This window comes from Erpetoichthys calabaricus, chromosome 2 (genome assembly GCF_900747795.2).
Source record: "Erpetoichthys calabaricus chromosome 2, fErpCal1.3, whole genome shotgun sequence".
Classification (NCBI taxonomy): domain Eukaryota; kingdom Metazoa; phylum Chordata; class Cladistia; order Polypteriformes; family Polypteridae; genus Erpetoichthys; species Erpetoichthys calabaricus.
The window spans coordinates 219,672,996-219,694,207 of NC_041395.2; the positions used below are offsets into that span (position 1 = coordinate 219,672,996).

The window sequence follows — 21,212 nt, forward strand, 5'->3', positions numbered from 1 at the left end:
TACCTCACTAATCCAGTTTCTAAATTTGAATAAATAGAATTTTTATGTGCTCTGCATGAGAAAATAAATTGGAACCTGAAGGGTTTTTGGCAGAATTTTTACAAATATTTAAGTAGCACTAGTAACATATTTGTGATGGATAGTTGTAATTTTAAGTTAACAAATTAATAAATGTTCAGTAAATGGAGCCCTTTTTAAGTAAAGAAGTACATGTATGCTTCTCCAATTAGCAGTAGCTTGTACTATTAACATGATTTTTTTATTCCACTATATCTTATAATGGTGTCTCTGAACTAAAAACAATGACTCAATAAAGAACATTGAACTAAAGATTGAATATTGAGGAGTGTTTAATAAGTTTGTTTTCTGAAACTGTATTTATAACACCTTCTTGTTTCTCCACAGTGTTTAAGAGCAATGTTAAAGTTGATGTCTGAGTGTTGGGCACAGAATCCCGCTTCTCGGTTAACAGCACTGCGTATCAAGAAAACACTCCTCAAAATGGTAGAGTCCCAGGACATCAAGATCTGAAAGCAACTTGAGTATTTTTCTATCAAGAAGTGTACTGTCTCTTTTCATAAATTATTTTTTTGCTACGAGTAATCATCTTTATCCTGAGAAGAGGATAAAGCCATTAAGGGTTAACAGAACATTCCCATCCCCCTTGAAACATTCATCTTTATAGTGTATTACACAGAAATTATTTGGATTTAAGAGATCAGTCCCAAAAATCCACCAATCATTAGTTTGTGTGGGTGTAGTCTTTGAATGTCTAGATTCTCCAGTTTGCTGCTGTTTTTTTTTTTTTTTTTTTTACTTCCAACTCGCAAGTAAAACAGAAGAGGTTAAACCAAGATGTGGAGATTTAGGCCTACTCTAGAACTCAAAAGTGTGGAAGAGGAGGAGACTTCTGGAAGGAAAATGCTTTCTATGAAAGCTATTATTAGTTTTCTACAAAAAAGAAAATGCTCAAAAATGTGCAGCTAAGGCAAAAAGGATCTACAGGAGAGTTGAAAAGATGACTTGGCGGACTCTGGATCTTGTATTAGGATAACCAGGATCTTCATGCACTGTTCCTGAATCTATATACAGAGCTGTCTGTCCCTTTCTAGAGTGCAAATTTGATGTCCACTGCTTTGGAACCAACAACTTTGTACCAGGAATTATAAAGTAAAATACCAAATGAATCTCTGTGAATTGTACTGCTTAGAAGATGAGATTTTTTCTTGGTGCATTGTAAAAGTATACTAGTGCCCTGGTTTTCATCCTCCACTTTCAGTGACTTTAGGTATGGGTTCACTTCCCGATTTTAAAGTCATGGAAACCAATTCATAATTGTTTTTTCGGATTACAGAAGCAACTGCCAGCTTCTCCTGTTTGTCAACTCTGTACGACTTCTTATGCTGAATTTTGAGATGCAGCAGTTGTACTTATACCTCAGAGATTCCTTTTAAAAAGTCTAAAGGGATATGTGGGATGAAGCCAATGAATTATTGTTGTATGATATTTTTTTTTAATCTATGTACTGAAAATGATTAAGTTTGAAATCACATAGGAATGACCTATTGTGCTTTTTGTGAAGGCCTTGCCTTGCAGTTTTATGAACATTGTTTCTGTCCAGTTTTGTATGTATGCAGATGTCAAGAAAAAAATCAAATGGCAAAAGATAAGCCAAACTTTGCAGTATTTAGCCATTATATATGTGTGTGTGTGTGTGTGTATATATATATATATATATATATATATATATATATATATATACACACACACATAGTTTTCCACATTGTGTGTATATAGTTTGTATTTAAACAGAAGTGCTAAATGAACCTAGTTATTCTTTACAGGTTAAAGTAGGGTTTACCAACCATGTTTCACATGTAGTTAATTTTTATCATATAGTTGTTTTGAAGATGAATACAGAACCTCTGAATTGATTTACAGAAAGTTCTGTATGAAAACATTTGATCCTACAATAATGGGTTACATTCTGGATCATAGCCTTGTGTTGATTTAAGAAGAAAAAAGTGAATTTCAGAGTTTTAGGACAATATTCATTCAACATTGGGAATGTCTGCTCAGCATCACTTATGCATAAAATAAGGAGGAAAAATTGTTAACATTTAAAAAGAATAGTTGACAGTCTCATGCACTTTAAAATAAAGGGAATTAGATATAGAAGTGAGTTCAGCATTTGGTCAAATAGAGCTGTACTTGCAAAACAATGAGGAGTGCGCAAAATACGGCTTTTATCTTTTGAAAATATGTATGTGTACACGTTTGACTTGAATGAGTATGAATTTTGTGCTGAACCATTATGTTGTCAGCCTTAATTAAGGTCCTTGAAGAAATATTCTGATAAAGCTATCAACAGTTCAACAGGAAGGTGCCAATATACTCACTAGTTGCTTTTATTTACTATAAGAAAACTTTGCTTTTTAGAAAAGCAGATGGTCTGGATATTCAAAACATAACTGTAAGATCTCCAGAAACATGCTTGTTCCTTAGTTTTATGCCTATGTACAAATTAATATCAGTATCAAGGTACCTGTGATATTTAACATCCTTTTGATTGCACTTAATAGTGCAAGAAATATTTGAAGAGTTTCACTGAATGATTCAAATAAGAAGTTGTCTAAAATCCTGATGTCAAAGCACTCCTATATCATGTTGTTAGTCAGTTGAGATAGACAGTGATATCATATTATTAAGATTGGCAGGTGTCTTGTTGAAAGTAAAAGGTTTGGGGATTTTAGACTTAGATTGGATTGTAAATGTCCATGTTTGGTGTGGTTGAAACAGGTCTGCAATGTCACTTGCACCAGGCAGATGTTATTTCGGATGTACCTTCAGATGCTTGCATTTTCAACGATGCTATATCACATTGGTGATTCAGTTACATGAATGAACCATGTAAATGTTTCATTGCCAGCTAGTTTGTTTTTTTTCTTTTCTTTTTAATAAGCAGCTATCTCTTAATCTGAGATGAGAATATTAAGTGAATTCCTATCAGTTGATCATCCTGAATATCAAATATGAATCTTTTACTTTTAACTTTAGGTAATGCATAATTTTAGAAAAGCCTTAGCAAATTGTAATGTATAATTTTTTGGCATTATTTTGTTGCCAGACTTTTTCAATGATTAATTTAAGATTAGTGCTCTATTGTATGTGATATTCTGTATACGTAAAAGCTGAAGCTAGACTGACTACAGCAGCTGTTTGCTAACTAAAGCACAAGCAATGTTGTGCATGGTTTATCTAAGTTACTCTACAAGAACACCATGAGAAGGTCAACAGAACCATTTCCTTTTATGTAAGAGACACCAGAGGGCTTTAGACAAGCAATTTAGCCAGCTGTTTTTTCCTCAGATAATGTGTGCCTTTGAAAACCCAGTTCTATCCATTACAAATTATGAAAACCTTCTAAGTTCATTGTCAAGCCAGTTGCAAACTGTTACTTTCAAAACTCATTATGTGTAGGACTGATTAAAAGTGGTTTAAAAATGAATGACATTTTTACAGTTATCAAAAATGTAGTATGCATGCTCACAAAGCATTTTTGCACCTTTAACATTTGTCTAGAATACAGTCCAAATTTTGCCTGATAGCTGACTTAGTGCATTTTAGTCACTGAAAGTTGCAGAATTCTTTCCTATAATCAGATCTACACATCAGCTGTTTATATTAGCCTTATAAAGGGAACAATTGATTTGTCCATGTACGCTCCCCTGTGTCCAAAAAAGGACCTGCAGATGGCTTCCTTGATTGGAATTGGAGAGAAGCTGAACATAAATTTAATTCTTCAAGGGAAATTCTATATAAGCAGTTCAGTTAATTTAGCATTTTGTACATTGCAAGTGAAAATGGGTGCTTGGAGCAATAGCTTGTCTAACTTTTCCTGTTATATGCAAATGTAAATCATTTATGGAATAACCCTAAAAAATGTATCTCTTACATGTATTTTGTACAGTGTCTGATTTGTAATGGTGCCTTATTAAGTTTACCAAGGCCGCCTGCCAGCACTATCTTCTGTACACAGTTTATGTCCAGTGTATCGATTTTTAAGTAAATAACCTTATTTTAGTAAATGCTTTTGTATGGTGTGTTTTGTCATTTTGAAACTCATTCTTGGAAAACCAGTGTGTGTTGTTTTTGTCTGTCATGTTCTGTTAATGACTTCCTTTTAGATCAGTGTTTCTATTCTGTTGATCCTAAAACCTTTTCTTCTGTTTGCTTCAATTGAAAATTGTGCTTTTTGTGTTTCATTGTTAAATGCATCACTAAATTCTCATTCACATTAAGTCAGACTAATAAATTATTTTGCTGAAGGTGGATCAAAATGAAGCTTTGTGTTCCTGTCTGTGCACATAATGTATGCATTAAGCAAATCCAATAATTTTTATGCTTATTTATATTGTTTAGAGTTTTGAATGTAACCATTACCATTAGCTTTATGTTGCTTAATGTTATTCTTTATACCCTTAAGTTAAACATTTACTGGTTTGAATACCAGTTTGAAAAATTGGCAATTATACTTTAAGTCTTGGCCGTGCCTTATTTTTGAGCTAACACATTGTCATTTGCCCATTTGTCTTTTATTTGACTGCCTTTTTCAGAAACAAAATGACAGTGATGCAGCTGCCATCCTCAATGTATTGAATCCACGTCTCCACGTGAGCATTTAGACAGCTAATTTCTGCTACGTTTCTTAGAAATTATCAATTTGATTATGTGTGTAGTTCATTTAAGGTAAGCAGGATTTTCAATTCAAGATGCAGCAACAACCCCGTAGAGCACTGGTCCTCAACTGAGAGCTACAACTCAATAGGGGTCCCAGTTTAATTACAGTATAACATCGCAGCAAAATACTTAAATCGCTAAAATTTGATCTACAGCAGGGTTGTCATTCTCACAGGCTACATTTTACCCTGGGATCTTTTTAAAGCTGCCCACTTCACCAATATTCAAAACATGTTACATACATGTTTTGTTGGTTTTCTCGGTTTATGTATAGATTGTATCCATGTATAATTTAGCTAGATTATATTTATATCTGTCATTAAAATGCATCTCCCGTTTCTATATTATTGGATGAACTCACCTACACACAGCTTACCTTTATCTTTTTTAATATAGCATATTGCAGCTGATAACCTGTAAATATTGAGGGAACTCTGCTGCTTGTAACAAACCGAGAAAAAGTGAAAAGAAAATGTCATGCCTCACTGCCATCAAGAACAATGTTTTAACACAATGTTAATGATTTGACAGTCTCATAAATGGTAGGTCAACTTCATTCATATCACTGCCGCTACCGAACTTGCTTTTCATTCCACCACAATTTACTGTTTATTCTTATATTTGTTTTCATTGCTTAGTCTGCCATGTCCATGAGAATGTTGTGAGTAAGCTGCCTTCCACTGCTGTTCCTAAAATCGCATGTCTTATTTTTTTTTTATCACATGTGAAATGATTTGAGCGATTGATTATAAGTGTGATATTTTTGCAGTGATTATTTTGTAGTTGTCTGCAGGAGAGAAAGGATTCATAATTTGACAGCAATGCTCGGCAATTTCAATTACAGTTACCACGAGAGGATTTTTCAAAATAAAACGATATGCAAATTCATTTTAGAGTGAGTAAGAGAGGGGATAAGCAGTGGTGTTGTTTATAGTGGTAATAGGTCTTTTCTATATTTCAAAAAAAAAAAAAAAAAAAGTAATTTAGTGAATAAAATTTCAGAGTTTCATCAACATGCAGCAATTTCAGAAAACTCGAAGGACAGAACCATGACATGAATGCTGATGAAATAATTTAAGATTTAAAAAAACAATGCTTCTAGTGTTAAAAAATATAGCATTCTTTAGAGACATGATTGTTTGACGTCACTTCCTCCTTGAATAAGTCTAGAATGGTTTCTTCTGGACATGTTTTGATGGGACTTGCCTTTTTTTGCATAAGCTTTATCAGCTTATTTATCAGACGTTATTCTCATCTGGCCTGGCGTTTGGTGACCTTGCCTTGACGCTTTTCTTTCAATCCTTTGCTACAAATACAAGGACTGCACTTTATCCTTTTTGACACAGAATTCATTGTACTCATTTATTTTCTTTTATGGCAACTCTACATGTAAGACATGCTATTTATCAAATTTTTTATTCAGTCTGGCCCACATGTTTCAAAAACTCTATTCAAAGAAGTGTTTTGCCCTCTTTTGCTTTTGGCATGGTAACTCTGTTAGCAGTCCAGACTGAGCTGAGACCATTAACTTAAACCTAACATCAACATCCCCCAAAATCAACCAAATTGAAATTTAATTGGAAACTGGGGGATGAGTTTGTCTGTCTCCTCAGTATGTAGCATCTGAACCTTGTCATCTTACATGGTAGTGTGGGTCACAGTTGAATGACACTCTAGCAAGAATATGCCAGAATTTCAGGTATTGATGGTCAGTAGGGAGATTGACCATAACTCATCTTTGCAACAGTTATCAACAAAGAAGTGTGGGATAATGAGGATCCAAGAACCGATAACGACAATCTCCACTCCTTGATTTACATTATATTCTTGCTGCTCTTTCTTTACATAAGCAAAGTCAGGTTTCAGATTTTGCTCAGTAGAACACTTCCTGTTGCCTTATGGTTTGGCCTCCAGCAGATGTTTGTAGCACCCACCTACCTCCAAGTCTCTTTAACAATGACCTGTAATGGTGTTTGGTGCAAGTGTATCATTTGAGTCCTGAATCACTAAAGAACACTAAGGTACACAACCAGGATCTAAAATATGTAAAAGAAATTTGTTCATCTTACTGAAGGAAAATGATTTAATTGATTGCTAAATATCAGCATGAGTATTTTATGCTAGCATGACTGGATCACTGTGTGCAACCTCAAAGACTAACTGCTGTACGTTAGAAGGTGTGACTAAACCTACAGAAACCTAGATAAAGGAACACAAAACACACATGCCACTGAAAATCTCTATGTTGATGCTGGAAACTTCCAGAGAAAGTATAATCTCTGTCCCATGAGATGACAAGATCAAGACTAATTACTAAACTTTCTTTCCCAGTATAATACATCCTTTTCCCTTGTAGCTAATGTAAAGTCAGTAAACGTAATAGCCATATACATTTCTGGTGGATAGTTTTACTTAAGTTGAAAATAACAGCGATGTCTCTGAGTGGCAGAGTCAGGGTCTAGATCTCAGTCCAATTAAGAATTTGTTGCCAGTCATGAAAAAAGCCTACATACTCACAATCCCCATGCAACTTGAAAGAGCTTGGTTTTGCAAGGAAGACTTGGGAAACATTCCAGTGTCCAGATGTGCAAAACTGATTGAGAGACCTGTGCACACAAACTAAGGGCTGGAATTGCTAGCAAAGCTGGATCTACTGAATACTAGCTTGAAAGGGGTTGAATACTTGTGCAGTCATTTACTTTGTATGTTATGATTTGTAATTAATTTAGACCATTTGACAGAGATCAGTTTTCACTTTGAGATAGAAGAGCCTTAAATTGCAAAAAACATTAAATTTAATGTTCTTCAATGTTGTATAACTATAAAATAGAACAACTTCCAAAAGGGTTGAGTATTTTTGTAGTGACTGTACAGTGCATATATCCTTTTCATATCTTTGCATTATAAATTAGTTTTTTTTTTTATTAAAGCAGGCATTCTAGTTAATCAAAAACTAGTCTTTCACCTCTTAAGCCAATAAAACAGAGAAACTGAGTTTGTGACCCTATGGTAATTTATGATTTTTTTGTCTTAAATTGAAATGAATCTTTTTCACCACAAGAATGTTGCCTATTTGTAGAACTGAGTTGGTTTATAAATTCATCTTTTAATGTTAACATCTGAGGCTTTGTATGAGTGCCGTTTTTGGAAAAAAATCATTTTTATGGAACATCTTTATAAAAATATTTTTGTTTAAAGCTTACTTTAAACTGGGCACTGGTAAAGCATTTACTCTGTAGGCTATGGTCGTTGATCAAAATAACAGCTCATTTAGAAACATTTTTATGTATAGTATTAACTTTTTCCTCTACTTCAGTTTCATGTTTGTGATAATTTAATATACAAACAAAATATTCAAGGATAGAAAACCTTAGAAAGAAAAAAAAACAATAAATATATAAAAATATGTGATGCATATCTTGTTTTAGAAACATCACCACCAGTGGCTTCATAAAATCTTTTGATGAAAAAAACTTTCTTTTATAAAGTATGTGTATATACCCATTCATTTTTTAGCCTTTCCCTGCTACTGTCAGACTTTTTTTTTTTTTTTTTTAAATAAAATGTACTCTGCTTTTAAGAGTGCATTTGTTAAAAGAGGCAGAATGGTCAGCACATGCTGAGAAGAAATGATGCCTTAGGTATGGTACTGTCATTTTTTTGGATGCTGCAGAGCACTCAAGGATATATGGCATCAGACAGTCCGAAATAGTAAAACTCCTCCAAAGCTGTTGTCACCTTGAGTACTTCTTTTCAAGCTATCTTTCTGTATTTCAAAATGAATCTGTTCTCCCTGCTTAAGTTCTAGAAGAGCAGTCCGTGTCACTGGACCCCCTGCTTTCTTCTGAGGAGGCTGAACAGCAGCAATTCTTGTGTTCCCCTTCATCAGTTGTCCTAGCCCATGCCCTGAACCAAAGTCTGCAGTTAGGACAAAGAGGTAAATTCCTGTCACCGGTGCCTCGAAGACTCCACTCTCAGGAGAGTATGCCTTGCCATGATTATGGATCACCTTACCAAACACTGCACCATCACCAGAAGCTGGATTTTCAAAGGCAGTGGCTAGAAACATAACTGGTGAGTGAGGCGAATCTGAAAAGAACACAAGTATGTTAAATGTTGTTTTAATTATTTCACTGTTAAGAAATACAAATATGATGGCTACAATTCTGCATTGAAAAAGAGTGGAAAATGTAGATTTTATGAACTTGAAAGAATTCTGTGTTTGAAAGAATGCAAAAATGTGTATTTATCAGTTGTGTATACCCAGTTTTACCACTAGGTGGAGGCCTTCTGCTTATTGTAAAAGCTAGCATTAGAAAATGCAAACAGTTGTGCTGTACTCGGATTTCTGGCAGTTGGGTTATTACATGTCCTTTACTTTAGTATGAGTATGTGCACTTTTTTATTTATTTATTATTTTAAGGAAACTGATTCAGTTTTGAATGCTTAACCTCTTACTTTGTAAACCCGAAAAAGCTAGCTGACTTACTCAATGACTGGAACAGCAAATCCTCTTGCCTTTGTCCTGACTGCATTTTATTTATTTTTTTATTCTGTCCCCCTTTTCCTCCTCGAATTTCTTTCTGCCTGTTCCTTTCTTCTTTTTTTGTCACCTTGTGCTGACTGGCTTCCAGTGAGAGATTTGCTATGAGTTCACTGTGATTAGTAAGCAGTTGCTTTAAATGCACATTCAGGTACTTCTCCAGAGTTTGTTGGAGTGTAGTGGCTTCAGTCTGCGTGCCATCAATAGACCTCTGCAGTGCAGTGGTCAAGTCTGTCTCACAGTTAAAGTAGCTTGCACATCGCTCTGAATGAAATTGAGAGACCTGAACTTCAAGTGCCTTAATCATGGCAAAAATATCATGGTATGATTCATCTGGACGGTCCCCCATGGGAGGTTCAGCATGTAGTCCAAGGTGCAGATTGTCACTTGTTTTCTCCACACCTCTTGAGTGAGTGGTTGGCTGTGGGCTGGTGGCATAAGATGGGGTTTGTCTTTCAGATAACTGCAGGAACATTTGCTGTATCTTCTCCTGCACACCTGATAAGTGCTGTTTCTGCTCATTAATTTTTCCAATGGCATCTTGCAGTGTTCTGTGGATAGCTGGAACAGATAAATCTCCCAGCTGGCTAGACATCTCTGTGGTGAACTCTAGGACTTCAGCACCCAAGAGAGCCTGTAGTACTTTTGAGTGTCTCACAACATCATGTAAAAGAGTTTTGAAGGTGTTGGACAGAGCGTTTATTTCTGCCACCCTCACCTTGTCCTTCTCCTGCAGTTCATGTAGCTGTTGGTGCACAGTATGATCTGCCAACTGCAGATGAGAGACATTTCTGAGCAACATCCTGATACTGTCCTGCTGGAAGTTGACATGTCTTTGAATCTGCATGAGACCCTGTTTCAGGTCCTCCACTGAGCTGCTCATTCTCGTTTTCCAGAAAGAGTCAACATCATTTGTCCCATCTGACATTTGTGTGTTTTTTTTATTCACACTGCTAATATTCCTAATCTCTTCTTTAAGGAGACTGAGCTGAAAGCTGAAGTCCCGACAGTCACATATCTGATCCTCAGGTGCTGGGTATGAAGTTGGCTCATAATACTCTCCTGAGGGCTCAGCAATCTTTACATTTAGTGTTTCTACCTCAAGCTCAAGAGCACTAATGTTGGTTGCCAGACTGTTGACTCTTTCAATAATATGCTGAAAATCAGTTTCCACAGTTAGGCCACTTTCCATGTGCATCACACGAAATGCTTTGACTGTTTCTGACATATTGTTCAGCATATTTCGCATGCCTTTCTGGAGCTCATTAATGTCAGCATCAAACTTATCTGAGTCATCATACAAAGTGTTGATATCATTGTTGACATCCATCACCTTCGTCTGTAGCTGATCTATTACTTCCTGGATCTTTAATATATCCTCATCTCTTTTCAGGCTGCCGTTTTTGCTTTGCGTTAGATTTTCCTCCAGTTGCTCCTGCTTCTCTTTTATTTCCACTATGCTCTCAGTAAGTAAATGCAAGCTGGCCTGTTGAACATAAAACTCAAGTTAATATTTGTTTTAAGGTGCAGTTTACAATAAGAATTATGGCAAGATGCCTCACAGACTAATAAAAAAATGTAGTTCAGTTTCTTTTTGTACAGGGCTCTTCACTGAGGACAGAGTGTCTGTACAAAGTACAAAGCATGAGCAGCAAGGTTGTAAGCCACAAAGCATTTGAATTCATGAGCATACAATATGTGTAAGGTGAATACTGTATAATAATGAGGAGTGCAAAATTCAAAATTTAGGGAAACAAAAAACAAGGTGAGTAATTGTTGCAGGCAGTGTGGTTTCCATAACTGCCAATACTAATTCTAGCTACTGTTGGTTCCCTTACTGTTCTGGCTTTACACCCCGATCATTTATTCCTCTCACCTGGATCTTCTCAGGTGTGTGCTTTGACCAGATGTCATTGTGTATCTTCACACTGCTAAGGTTGTGATGCACTGTGGTCTGCAAGAAGTGGAGTTGCTCATCTGTTTTGCTGGCCTGAGCCTGCAGGGCTATGTTCAGTTTTTCCAGCTCTCTTGAATGGTGTTGCAGTTTCCCCTCCAGTTGTTCAGAAGTGGATGATGACAGAGGCTCATTATTGTGCTCCCTGCCCCTCCGAAGTTCCTCTATGCTCTCTGCCAAGCCACCAACCTCTTGAGAGAGGCCTTGGATGCTCTTGTTGAAGTAGTCCCAAATAGGCCACAGCTGCTGTTTTATGATGGTCTGTAGTTGAGGCAGTAAACTGTGGTGCTGCAATGGCCATAGGACATCTGTTTATTTAAAAAAAAAAAAAAAAAGTCACCAAAACACAGGAGGGAAGAGCTAATCAGGAGATATTTCTGCTGCTTGCCACAATAAATGGATATTTCCAAGGTCATGCTTTGTTAACAGCATGTTACTGTGGTGGCTAAAATATTGGACTTGTAAGCACAAAATGACAGTAAGGTAGTCATTTATTAATAGAATGTGCTTTAGAGAGGGGCTGGACTGAATTAAGTACCTCCCTGTATTCTGCCTACACATTGTATACTCCAAGATGGAGGATGTAATGATAAAAACTCAGTATCAATAAAGATGGATCTAGAAAAGCAGGGGCTCCATGTATAAAACCTTTCTTTGATTCCTTACTAAAATTTTGCTTATGATGGCAAGGCAGAAATGGTCAATGCGGGGGAAAAAAATCTGATTTATAAAACTGTAGGCTCCATGGTAGGAGGCCAGTCATTGGGAAACTAGATCCTATTAAATGCAGTTAGAGTATAAAATGCCTGAGAGAGTCTGCTACCTGAAGGCTAGGTGAGGCTCATATGTGTAGGGTCATCAAATGCTTCTAGAGAGAATTTAATAAAATGCCTGAGAGAATCAGTTTCCGGTGGGCTAGGTGAGGCTCGCATGTGCAGAGACATCAGGTGCTACTAGGGAGAGCTCTAGCCTTCTAGGGAAAAAACTATGCAGTGTTTAGAAAAGACCCAAGCATTAAGCAAAAAAACTGCGTTATGCAGTGCCTAAGTACTATATGAATGTGTAGTCTAAATCATCTTGTAAAGGAACTCTGTTTAATCTCAATCTTACAAATGCTGAGTTACACAGCACATATCAGTCCATTAGTCAGCTTTGTCACAGTCCTTTGGTGCTTATCACTTTCAGTGGTTGAAACAGCAGGCCTCATGTGCTCCTTTATTTCCTCAACCGGCAAAATCTGAAAACAGATCTACAATTTGGTGTATGGATGTTCATAGGACGCTTAGTAATACATTTTTGCAAGTGTTCTGTTCTTTTTGTATCACTCTGTAATTCTGGTACTTTCCATGGAAGTGACCTTGAGGCTGGGTATAAAGCTAAACAGCCTTGTTTCAGGGGGTTGTTAAGTTTGGATTCTTTACTGGATAAATGGGTTGTTGGTATGAGGCAGAGGACGGCAGGGCTGAGAGTAAAAAAAAAAAGCGGTGTTTTGTTTGCTTTGCATTCCGACATTGTTTAAGGCATTTGAGATGGACCTAACTTTTCACTTTTCAGGCACCTCATTTATAAAACTTGCATTGGCCCCATTAAAGAGGGACAAAAACTTCACATTTGAGCTTTAATATCTTTGTCATGTCAACACACATTTTAATAACACCTTGTTGATGGATTAGTCAGTTGCCATAAATATATGCATGTTTCCCCATAAAGTTTTATTTTAATAAATCCTGTCGTTTATGTGGGAAGTTGCATACACACATTTCAAGCCTGTTTTTGTATGTACACAAGCTTTATAAATGAGGCCCCAGGTCCTTGGCTGTCTCTTTAAATGGGAAAAAAAGTAATTTCTTTCGTATATGTTGTAGTCATCAATGTAGGTTTTTTTTTTTTTTTTTTTTTTTTTTTTAAATCGGACAAGTATAATATACTTTTCATTATGTGTATTATATTTAAATTTTTAAGTACATATAACATTGCATATTATTACCCTAACCTTGTCTCATTACTGTAACTAAGACATTTACCGTATGTGCTCATTTGATGCAGTGTGTAATTAACAATAGAAATTAGAAAAAAAATTATAAATGTAACTTTTTCTTTTCAATAAATTAACAGTTATATGAAAAAGTTTGGGAACCCCTCTTAATTCTTTGGATTTTTGTTTATCAATGGCTGAGCTTTCAAAGTAGCAACTTCCTTTTAATCTATGACAAGCCTTATGGAAACAGTAGTATTTCAACAGTGACATTAAGTTTATTGGATTAACATAAAATATGCATCGTAACAAAATTAGACAGGTGCATAAATTTGGGCATCCCAACAGAGATATTACATCAATACTCAGTTGAGCCTCCTTTTGCAAATATAACAGCCTCTAGACGCTGTCCTCCTATAGCCTTTGATAAATGTCTGGATTCTGGATGTAAGTATTTTTGAACATTCTTCCATACAAAATCTGTCCAGTTCAGTTAAATTTGATGGCGACTCTGTTTGTGGCGTGAGTGCAGAAGGGGCTTCTTTCTCATCACCCTGCCATTCAGATGTTCTTTGTGCATATTGCTCTGAATTGTAGAACGATGTACAGATACACCGTCTGCAGCAAGATGTTCTTGCAGGTCTTTGGAGGTGATCTGTGGGTTGTCTGTAACCATTCTCACAATCCTGCGCATATGCTGCTCCTGTATTTTTCTTGGTCTGCTAGACCTGGGTTTAACAGCAACTGTGCCTATAGCCTTCCATTTCCTGATTACATTCCTTACAGTTGAAACTGATCATTTAAACCTCTGAGATAGCTTTTTGTAGCCTTCCCCTAAACCATGATACTGAACAATCTTTGTTTTCAGATCTTTTGAGAGTTGCTTTGAGAATCACATGCTGTCACTCTTCAGAGGAGAGTCAAAGGGAAGCACAACTTGCAATTGACCACCTTAAATACCTTTTCTCATGATTGGACACACCTGTCTATGAAGTTCAAGGCTTAACGAGCTAATCCAACCAATTTGGTGTTGCAAGTAATCAGTATTGAGCAGTTACATGCATTCAAATCAGCAAAATTACAAGGGGACCCACATTTTTGCACAGCAAGTTTTTCACATTTGATTTAATTTCATACAATTAAATACTGCTTCACTAAAAATCTTTGTTCGGAAAACACCCCAGTACTCCTAGGAAATGAAAGACATACCACTGTCATCTTTTTTTGCTGAAAGTAGAGTAAATTATTATGCAAGCTGAGAGGGGTTCCCAAACTTTTTCATACGACTGTATGTAATGTTTTAAAAAGGTCGCAATCCAGAGGCAAATTGAGTTAGTGATATGAGAGGTTCAGAGGTGCCTGAACCGAAACCCCATACGTTACTTAGAGAGTTGGAGTACAGCTCCAACAAGCAGTTGGTCAGTGCTAAAAGACCAAACTGGATATGTTAAACCTCACAAATTATTGAGATGATTGAGATTTTAAAAAGAACCAGTGATATACAGTAGACCCCTGCGAAGTCGTGGTTCAGAGTTCGCGGCCTCAGTCATTCGCAGATTTTTCCTTAGAACCTACAGTGGTGTGAAAAACTATTTGCCCCCTTCCTGATTTCTTATTCTTTTGCATGTTTGTCACACAAAATGTTTCTGATCATCAAACACATTTAACCATTAGTCAAATATAACACAAGTAAACACAAAATGCAGTTTTTCAATGATGGTGTTTATTATTTAGGGAGAAAAAAAATCCAAACCTACATGGCCCTGTGTGAAAAAGTAATTGCCCCCTTGTTAAAAAATAACCTAACTGTGGTGTATCACACCTGAGTTCAATTTCCGTAGCCACCCCCAGGCCTGATTACTGCCACACCTGTTTCAATCAAGAAATCACTTAAATAGGAGCTGCCTGACACAGAGAAGTAGACCAAAAACACCTCAAAAGCTAGACATCATGCCAAGATCCAAAGAAATTCAGGAACAAATGAGAACAGAAGTAATTGAGATCTATCAGTCTGGTAAAGGTTATAAAGCCATTTCTAAAGCTTTGGGACTCCAGCGAACCACAGTGAGAGCCATTATCCACAAATGGCAAAAACATGGAACAGTAGTGAACCTTCCCAGGAGTGGCCGGCCGACCAAAATTACCCCAAGAGCGCAGAGACGACTCATCCGAGAGGTCACAAAAGACCCCAGGACAACGTCTAAAGAACTGCAGGCCTCACTTGCCTCAATTAAGGTCAGTGTTCACGACTCCACCATAAGAAAGAGACTGGGCAAAAACGGGCTGCATGGCAGATTTCCAAGATGCAAACCACTGTTAAGCAAAAAGAACATTAGGGCTCGTCTCAATTTTGCTAAGAAACATCTCAATGATTGCCAAGACTTTTGGGAAAATACCTTGTGGACTGATGAGTCAAAAGTTGAACTTTTTGGAAGGCAAATGTCCCGTTACATCTGGCGTAAAAGGAACACAGCATTTCAGAAAAAAAACATCATACCAACAGTAAAATATGGTGGTGGTAGTGTGATGGTCTGGGGTTGTTTTGCTGCTTCAGGACCTGGAAGGCTTGCTGTGATAGATGGAACCATGAATTCTACTGTCTACCAAAAAATCCTGAAGGAGAATGTCCGGCCATCTGTTCGTCAACTCAAGCTGAAGCGATCTTGGGTGCTGCAACAGGACAATGACCCAAAACACACCAGCAAATCCACCTCTGAATGGCTGAAGAAAAACAAACTGAAGACTTTGGAGTGGCCTAGTCAAAGTCCTGACCTGAATCCAATTGAGATGCTATGGCATGACCTTAAAAAGGCGGTTCATGCTAGAAAACCCTCAAATAAAGCTGAATTACAACAATTTTGCAAAGATGAGTGGGCCAAAATTCCTCCAGAGCGCTGTGAAAGACTCATTGCAAGTTATCGCAAACGCTTGATTGCAGTTATTGCAGCTAAGGGTGGCCCAACCAGTTATTAGGTTCAGGGGGCAATTACTTTTTCACACAGGGCCATGTAGGTTTGGATTTTTTTTTTCTCCCTAAATAAGAAAAACCACCATTTACAAACTGCATTTTGTGTTTACTTGTGTTATAGTTGACTAATGGTTAAATGTGTTTGATGATCAGAAACATTTTGTGTGACAAACATGCAAAAGAATAAGAAATCAGGAAGGGGGCAAATAGATACAGTGGTGTGAAAAACTAATAATTGTTAGTGGAAACTGCAAATATCCTCCACAATTTTTATGGCTTTTTTCGTGGCAATACTGTACTGTAGAGAGAACAGGAAGCAACTATAGAGGAAACGCTGCTTGGGATGGTGAAAGTAGGCAATAGAATTTGAAACTGCGACTCCCAGCAGTCCCTGCAGTGGCTCTGATTGGTCTTCTGCTAAGGGTGCTGGGGCTGTTGGGGTCAAAGGATGTCAGCGTGGCTTTTAAAAAGGGAGCCGGTGACCAAAAGCAAAAAAAAAAAAGTTTTTGTAACTTTTGTTTCAAGTTCCTGTCTCTCTGCCTGCCTTCTGTTGGGTTACCTGTACTTATTCGTTTTGTCCTGGATCGTTTCGTGTTTGGCGTCTGGATTGTCTGCTGTCTGCCTGTGTACATGAGGACTGTAAGTGGATTCATGGCCATCCTGCAAAGAAAGAAGTGCTCCTGAACCCGCCTTCACCATTTCAGGAACTAGCGATAGGACTGTCTTTACATTCCCATTCCCATTCAATGTGCAGATCTCTGGACTATCTACTTTAATCATTACATTTCATCCGTTTCATGTTTTTCATGATTTACTCTGTGTGTTTTGTTGGTGCTTTGTTGTATTTAATGTGTAATCGCTGTAAGGGGAACAGGGGTGGTATCGTCGTTTTCATTTATTTCATTTGTTTTCATTACATTCTTTATTTGCTGTTTGATTAACGGTTGCTTTCTTTTTGTCTCTGTTTGTGAGTGCGTGTGGGTCAGGCCAAGGCTGGGTGTGTCCCTGGAATCTCCACCATAAAAATAAATCACTGTCTTCTCAACGGTGTGAATCTTAGCGGCACTGGACCACTACAGCGTTATTCATTTCTCCTTGCTGCTGATTGACAGTGATGCATCTCCAGCTGAGTGTTCTTGTGTTTTCCGTTTTGTTCCTCTTAACCCTTAAACTGCCATAACCAGCTATAGTCGTTTCCCAGTTCCATTTGCGAGCACACAGGAGCTGATCAGTCAGTGCCGTACATTCGTTGAGCCACCAGCTTATGACCACTGCCAGCCCCTTGTGTAGAAGACACGGATGCTCCTCAAAAAACCCCTCTTAAAAAACGCTGATAGACTACCTTCACATTACTCCCTTACTTGCTGGGCTTACCTGTTGTGCTCTGTCGTGTGATATGCTTCTCGTGTGATGCTACGCATACTTAAAAGCCTGAACAGCACCTGTCCTTTTTGGCTGATTGCTTTGTTACTCTCTCCTCCCCCAGACATCATCTGCTCTTATTGGGGGTCCCACTCCCGTTGCGCTCCTCAATGATGTTTGTCTATTCGTTAATCGAGAACTAACTGCATACTGAGCTCGTTTTACTTCTGAAAGAGATATGTTTGTTTGAAGTGTTTCAATAAAGTTCCTGTCTCTACAATCTCCTGTGTTTCTGTGTAATTCTGTGTCCCAAGCGTGACACCCTGCAGCACTGCAGCCTCACTGTCTCTGGGATTCAGCCGCTGCACTAGACTAGCCTGCCAGCATCAGCGCTTACCTCTGTGTGCTTGCGTGCCGCCAGTTCAAGCACAGTTGGCTCGGTGATTTACTTAATTTCATCCATGGTGTCAGTTGGACCTCGTACATATTGTTCCAGTAGTTTTTTTAAATAGTTTTTATCCATGGAGATTCTCACGTTCTAGTATTATCCGTGTATAGACCTCCAAAATTCAACGCGTCTTTTTTTGAGGAATTCTCTGACTTAATGTCAATTTTAATTACGAACTATGACACACTCTTAATAGTCAGCGACTTTAATTTTCATATAGATAATCAGTGTGACCAGAAAGTAAAAGAATTTATGAACCTCCTGGACTCTTTCGATTTGAGACAGCTTGTTATTCAGCCTACACATAAAGCAGGTCATACGTTAGACTTAGTGATTACTAAAGGACTACAAGTTGATATAAAGCATGTCATTGATACGGGTCTATCAGACCATTTTCTTCTACTTTTTAATATAGAAATAGTGATGGAAAACACTCATGAGAAGCATATTGTTAAAAAACGCTTCTTTGACTCATCAGCAGCATTAAAACTTACAAACATTCTAAGCAATCAGTCCGTTTATAGTGCCAACTATAATAGCGAGGATAATGTAAACAGTAAGGTGGAAAGATTTAATACTAAAGTGAGAGCTCCTGTTGACATAGTTGCACCTGAAAAGACAGTTAAAAAGTTTTCTAGCATTGTTATACCATGGAAGACCCAAAGAGTGTCTGATTTAAAGAGTACATGCCGTAGAGCTGAGCGTAAATGGAGGAAGACTAAACTAACTATCCACTATGAAATATTAAAAGTTAAAATAACAGAATACAATAACACAGTCCGTCTTGAGAGGCGCTACTATTTCTCTAAGATTATAAATAACAATGCTAGTAATCCCAGAGTCTTATTCTCGATGATTGATCGTCTGTTAAACCCAGGTAACTCAAAGAAATGCCTCCTAAGTACTTCCAGTAAAACCTGTGAGGCTATTACTGTATTTTTCAATCAAAAAATTAATGATATTAGAAATAACATAGTATATCTCCCCAGACACTAAGGATCCTCCTAAACTCCATTATTCCGTTATAAACAAATTAAACTCTTTCACTAGGATAGATTTACCTGATTTACATAAAATAATTTCTCAAATGAAACCCTCCACCTGCGCCCTTGACCCAATACCAACAAATTTTTTCAAAGAAGTATCGGACATGCTAATTGATAATGTTCTTGACATAGTAAATTCGTCATTAGATATGGGGGTCTTCCCAGACTGTCTTAAGACTGCTGTTGTTAAACCCCTACTTAAGAAAAATAATCTCGACCCCTCTGCTCTTGAAAATTTTAGACCTATCTCTAACCTGCCTTTCTTAAGTAAAATTCTAGAGAAGGCAGTCATTATGCAGTTAAATGAGCACCTCAATAAACATGCTATTCTTGATAAATTTCAGTCAGGTTTTAGAACAAATCACAGCACAGAAACTGCACTCGTTAAAGTAGTAAATTATTTGCGGGAAAATGCAGACAGAGGTAATTTATCTGTTCTCATCCTCTTAGATGTGAGTGCCGCATTTGACACCATTGACCACAATATTCTTAGAAATCGCCTTAGTCAATGGGTGGGCCTCTCTGGCAGCGTCTGAAATTGGTTTGAATCCTACCTGGCAGGGAGAAAATTCTTTGTTAGTTGTGGTAATTACAACTCAAAGACACATGATATCCTATATGGTGTTCCACAAGGCTTTATCCTGGGTCCGCTGCTTTTCTCAATCTACATGCTTCCGTTAGGTCAGATTATCTCAGGGCACAACGTGAGCTACCACAGCTATGCTGATGACACACAGCTGTATTTATCAATTGCACCTGATGACCCCGATTCTCTTGATTCACTAACACAATGTTTAACTTGTATATCAGAATGGATGAATAGTAACTTTCTCAAGTTAAATAAAGAGAAAACTGAAATCTTAGTGATTGGCAATAATGAATACAATGAGGCTATTAGAAATAAACTGGATGCATTAGGATTAAAAGTCAAAACGGAGGTAAAAAGCTTAGGGGTAACTGTTGACTGTAATCTAAATTTTAAATCGCATATTAATCAGATCACTAGGACAGCATTTTTTCACTTAAGAAACATAGCAAAAGTTAGACCTCTTATATCAATGAAAGATGCTGAGAAATTAGTTCACGCGTTTGTTTTCAGTCGACTAGATTACTGTAACGCACTCCTCTCAGGACTACCCAAAAAAGACATAAATCGTTTGCAACTAGTGTAGAATGCAGCTGCTAGAATCCTAACCAGGAAAAGAAAATCCGAGCACATCTCTCCAGTTTTGATGTCACTACACTGGTTACCTGTGTCATTCAGGATTGACTTTAAAATTCTGCTTATGGTTTATAAAGCCTTATATAATCTCGCCCCATCTTGTATATCGGAATGTATTCCAAATCGTAACCTCAGATCCTCAACTGAGCGTCTCCTTAGAATTCCAAGAGCAAAACTTAAAAGAAGTGGTGAGGCGGCCTTCTGCTGTTATGCACCTAAAATCTGGAATAGCCTGCCAGTAGGAATTCGCCAGGCTAATACAGTGGAGCACTTTAAAAAAACTGCTGAAAACACATTACTTTAACATGGCCTTTTCATAACTTTACTGTAATTTAAATCCTGATACTCTGTATATCCAATTCATTATAATAACTATTCATGGTGGCTCTAAAATCTGTACTAACCCCTACTCTCTCTTCTGTTTCCTTTTCCGGTGTCCTTTTGGTGGTGGCTTGTGCCACCACCATCTACTCTAAGCACCATGATGTTCCAACAATGATGGATGGATTAAAAGCCAGAAATCTGTATGACCATCAGCATCAAGTGACTCCGTGAGAACCCTAACTACAAAGAGGACTATTTCATTTATGTTAGGTAGAATGCCCAGAGGGGACTGGGCAGTCTCGTGGCCTGGAACCCCTACAGATTTTATTTTTTTCTCCAGCTTTCTGGAGTTTTTTTTTTTTTGTTTTTTCTGTCCACCCTGGCCATCGGACCTTACTCCTTTTCTATGTTAACTAATGTTGTCTTATTTTAATTTCTTTTTTTGTCTTTTATTTTTCTTTTCTTCATTATGTAAAGCACTTTGAGCTACTTTTTGTATGAAAATGTGCTATATAAATAAATGTTGTTGTTACAGTTCATTAGCAGTGTGTAAAATGATCAGTGTTGCAGTGTGTGCAATTGTGATGCTGTTTGCATCAAAAAAAATGTTCTCCATTAAACATTTCAGTT

The 21,212-nt window shown here is 37.3% G+C and overlaps 2 protein-coding genes across 4 annotated transcripts in view; one reads left to right on the forward strand and one right to left on the reverse strand.

Moving 5' to 3' along the window:
- Positions 1-4,088, forward strand: part of bmpr1aa (bone morphogenetic protein receptor, type IAa) — a 246,835-nt gene extending 242,747 nt beyond the window's left edge. For all 3 annotated transcript variants that reach the window (XM_051922671.1, XM_028795175.2, XM_051922672.1), the window contains exon 13: positions 406-4,088. In XM_051922671.1, the coding sequence (XP_051778631.1) occupies positions 406-531 (126 nt within the window). In that variant the 3' untranslated portion in view covers positions 532-4,088. The remainder of the gene's footprint in view (positions 1-405) is intronic.
- A 3,968-nt stretch (positions 4,089-8,056) lies between these two features.
- mmrn2a (multimerin 2a) overlaps positions 8,057-21,212 on the reverse strand; it is a 34,378-nt gene continuing 21,222 nt past the window's right edge. The window contains exons 6-8 of the mRNA XM_028795178.2: positions 11,160-11,545; positions 9,230-10,769; positions 8,057-8,829 (exon numbers count right to left, since the gene is read on the reverse strand). Of these exons, the coding sequence (XP_028651011.2) occupies positions 8,435-8,829; positions 9,230-10,769; positions 11,160-11,545 (2,321 nt within the window). The 3' untranslated portion in view covers positions 8,057-8,434. The remainder of the gene's footprint in view (positions 8,830-9,229; positions 10,770-11,159; positions 11,546-21,212) is intronic.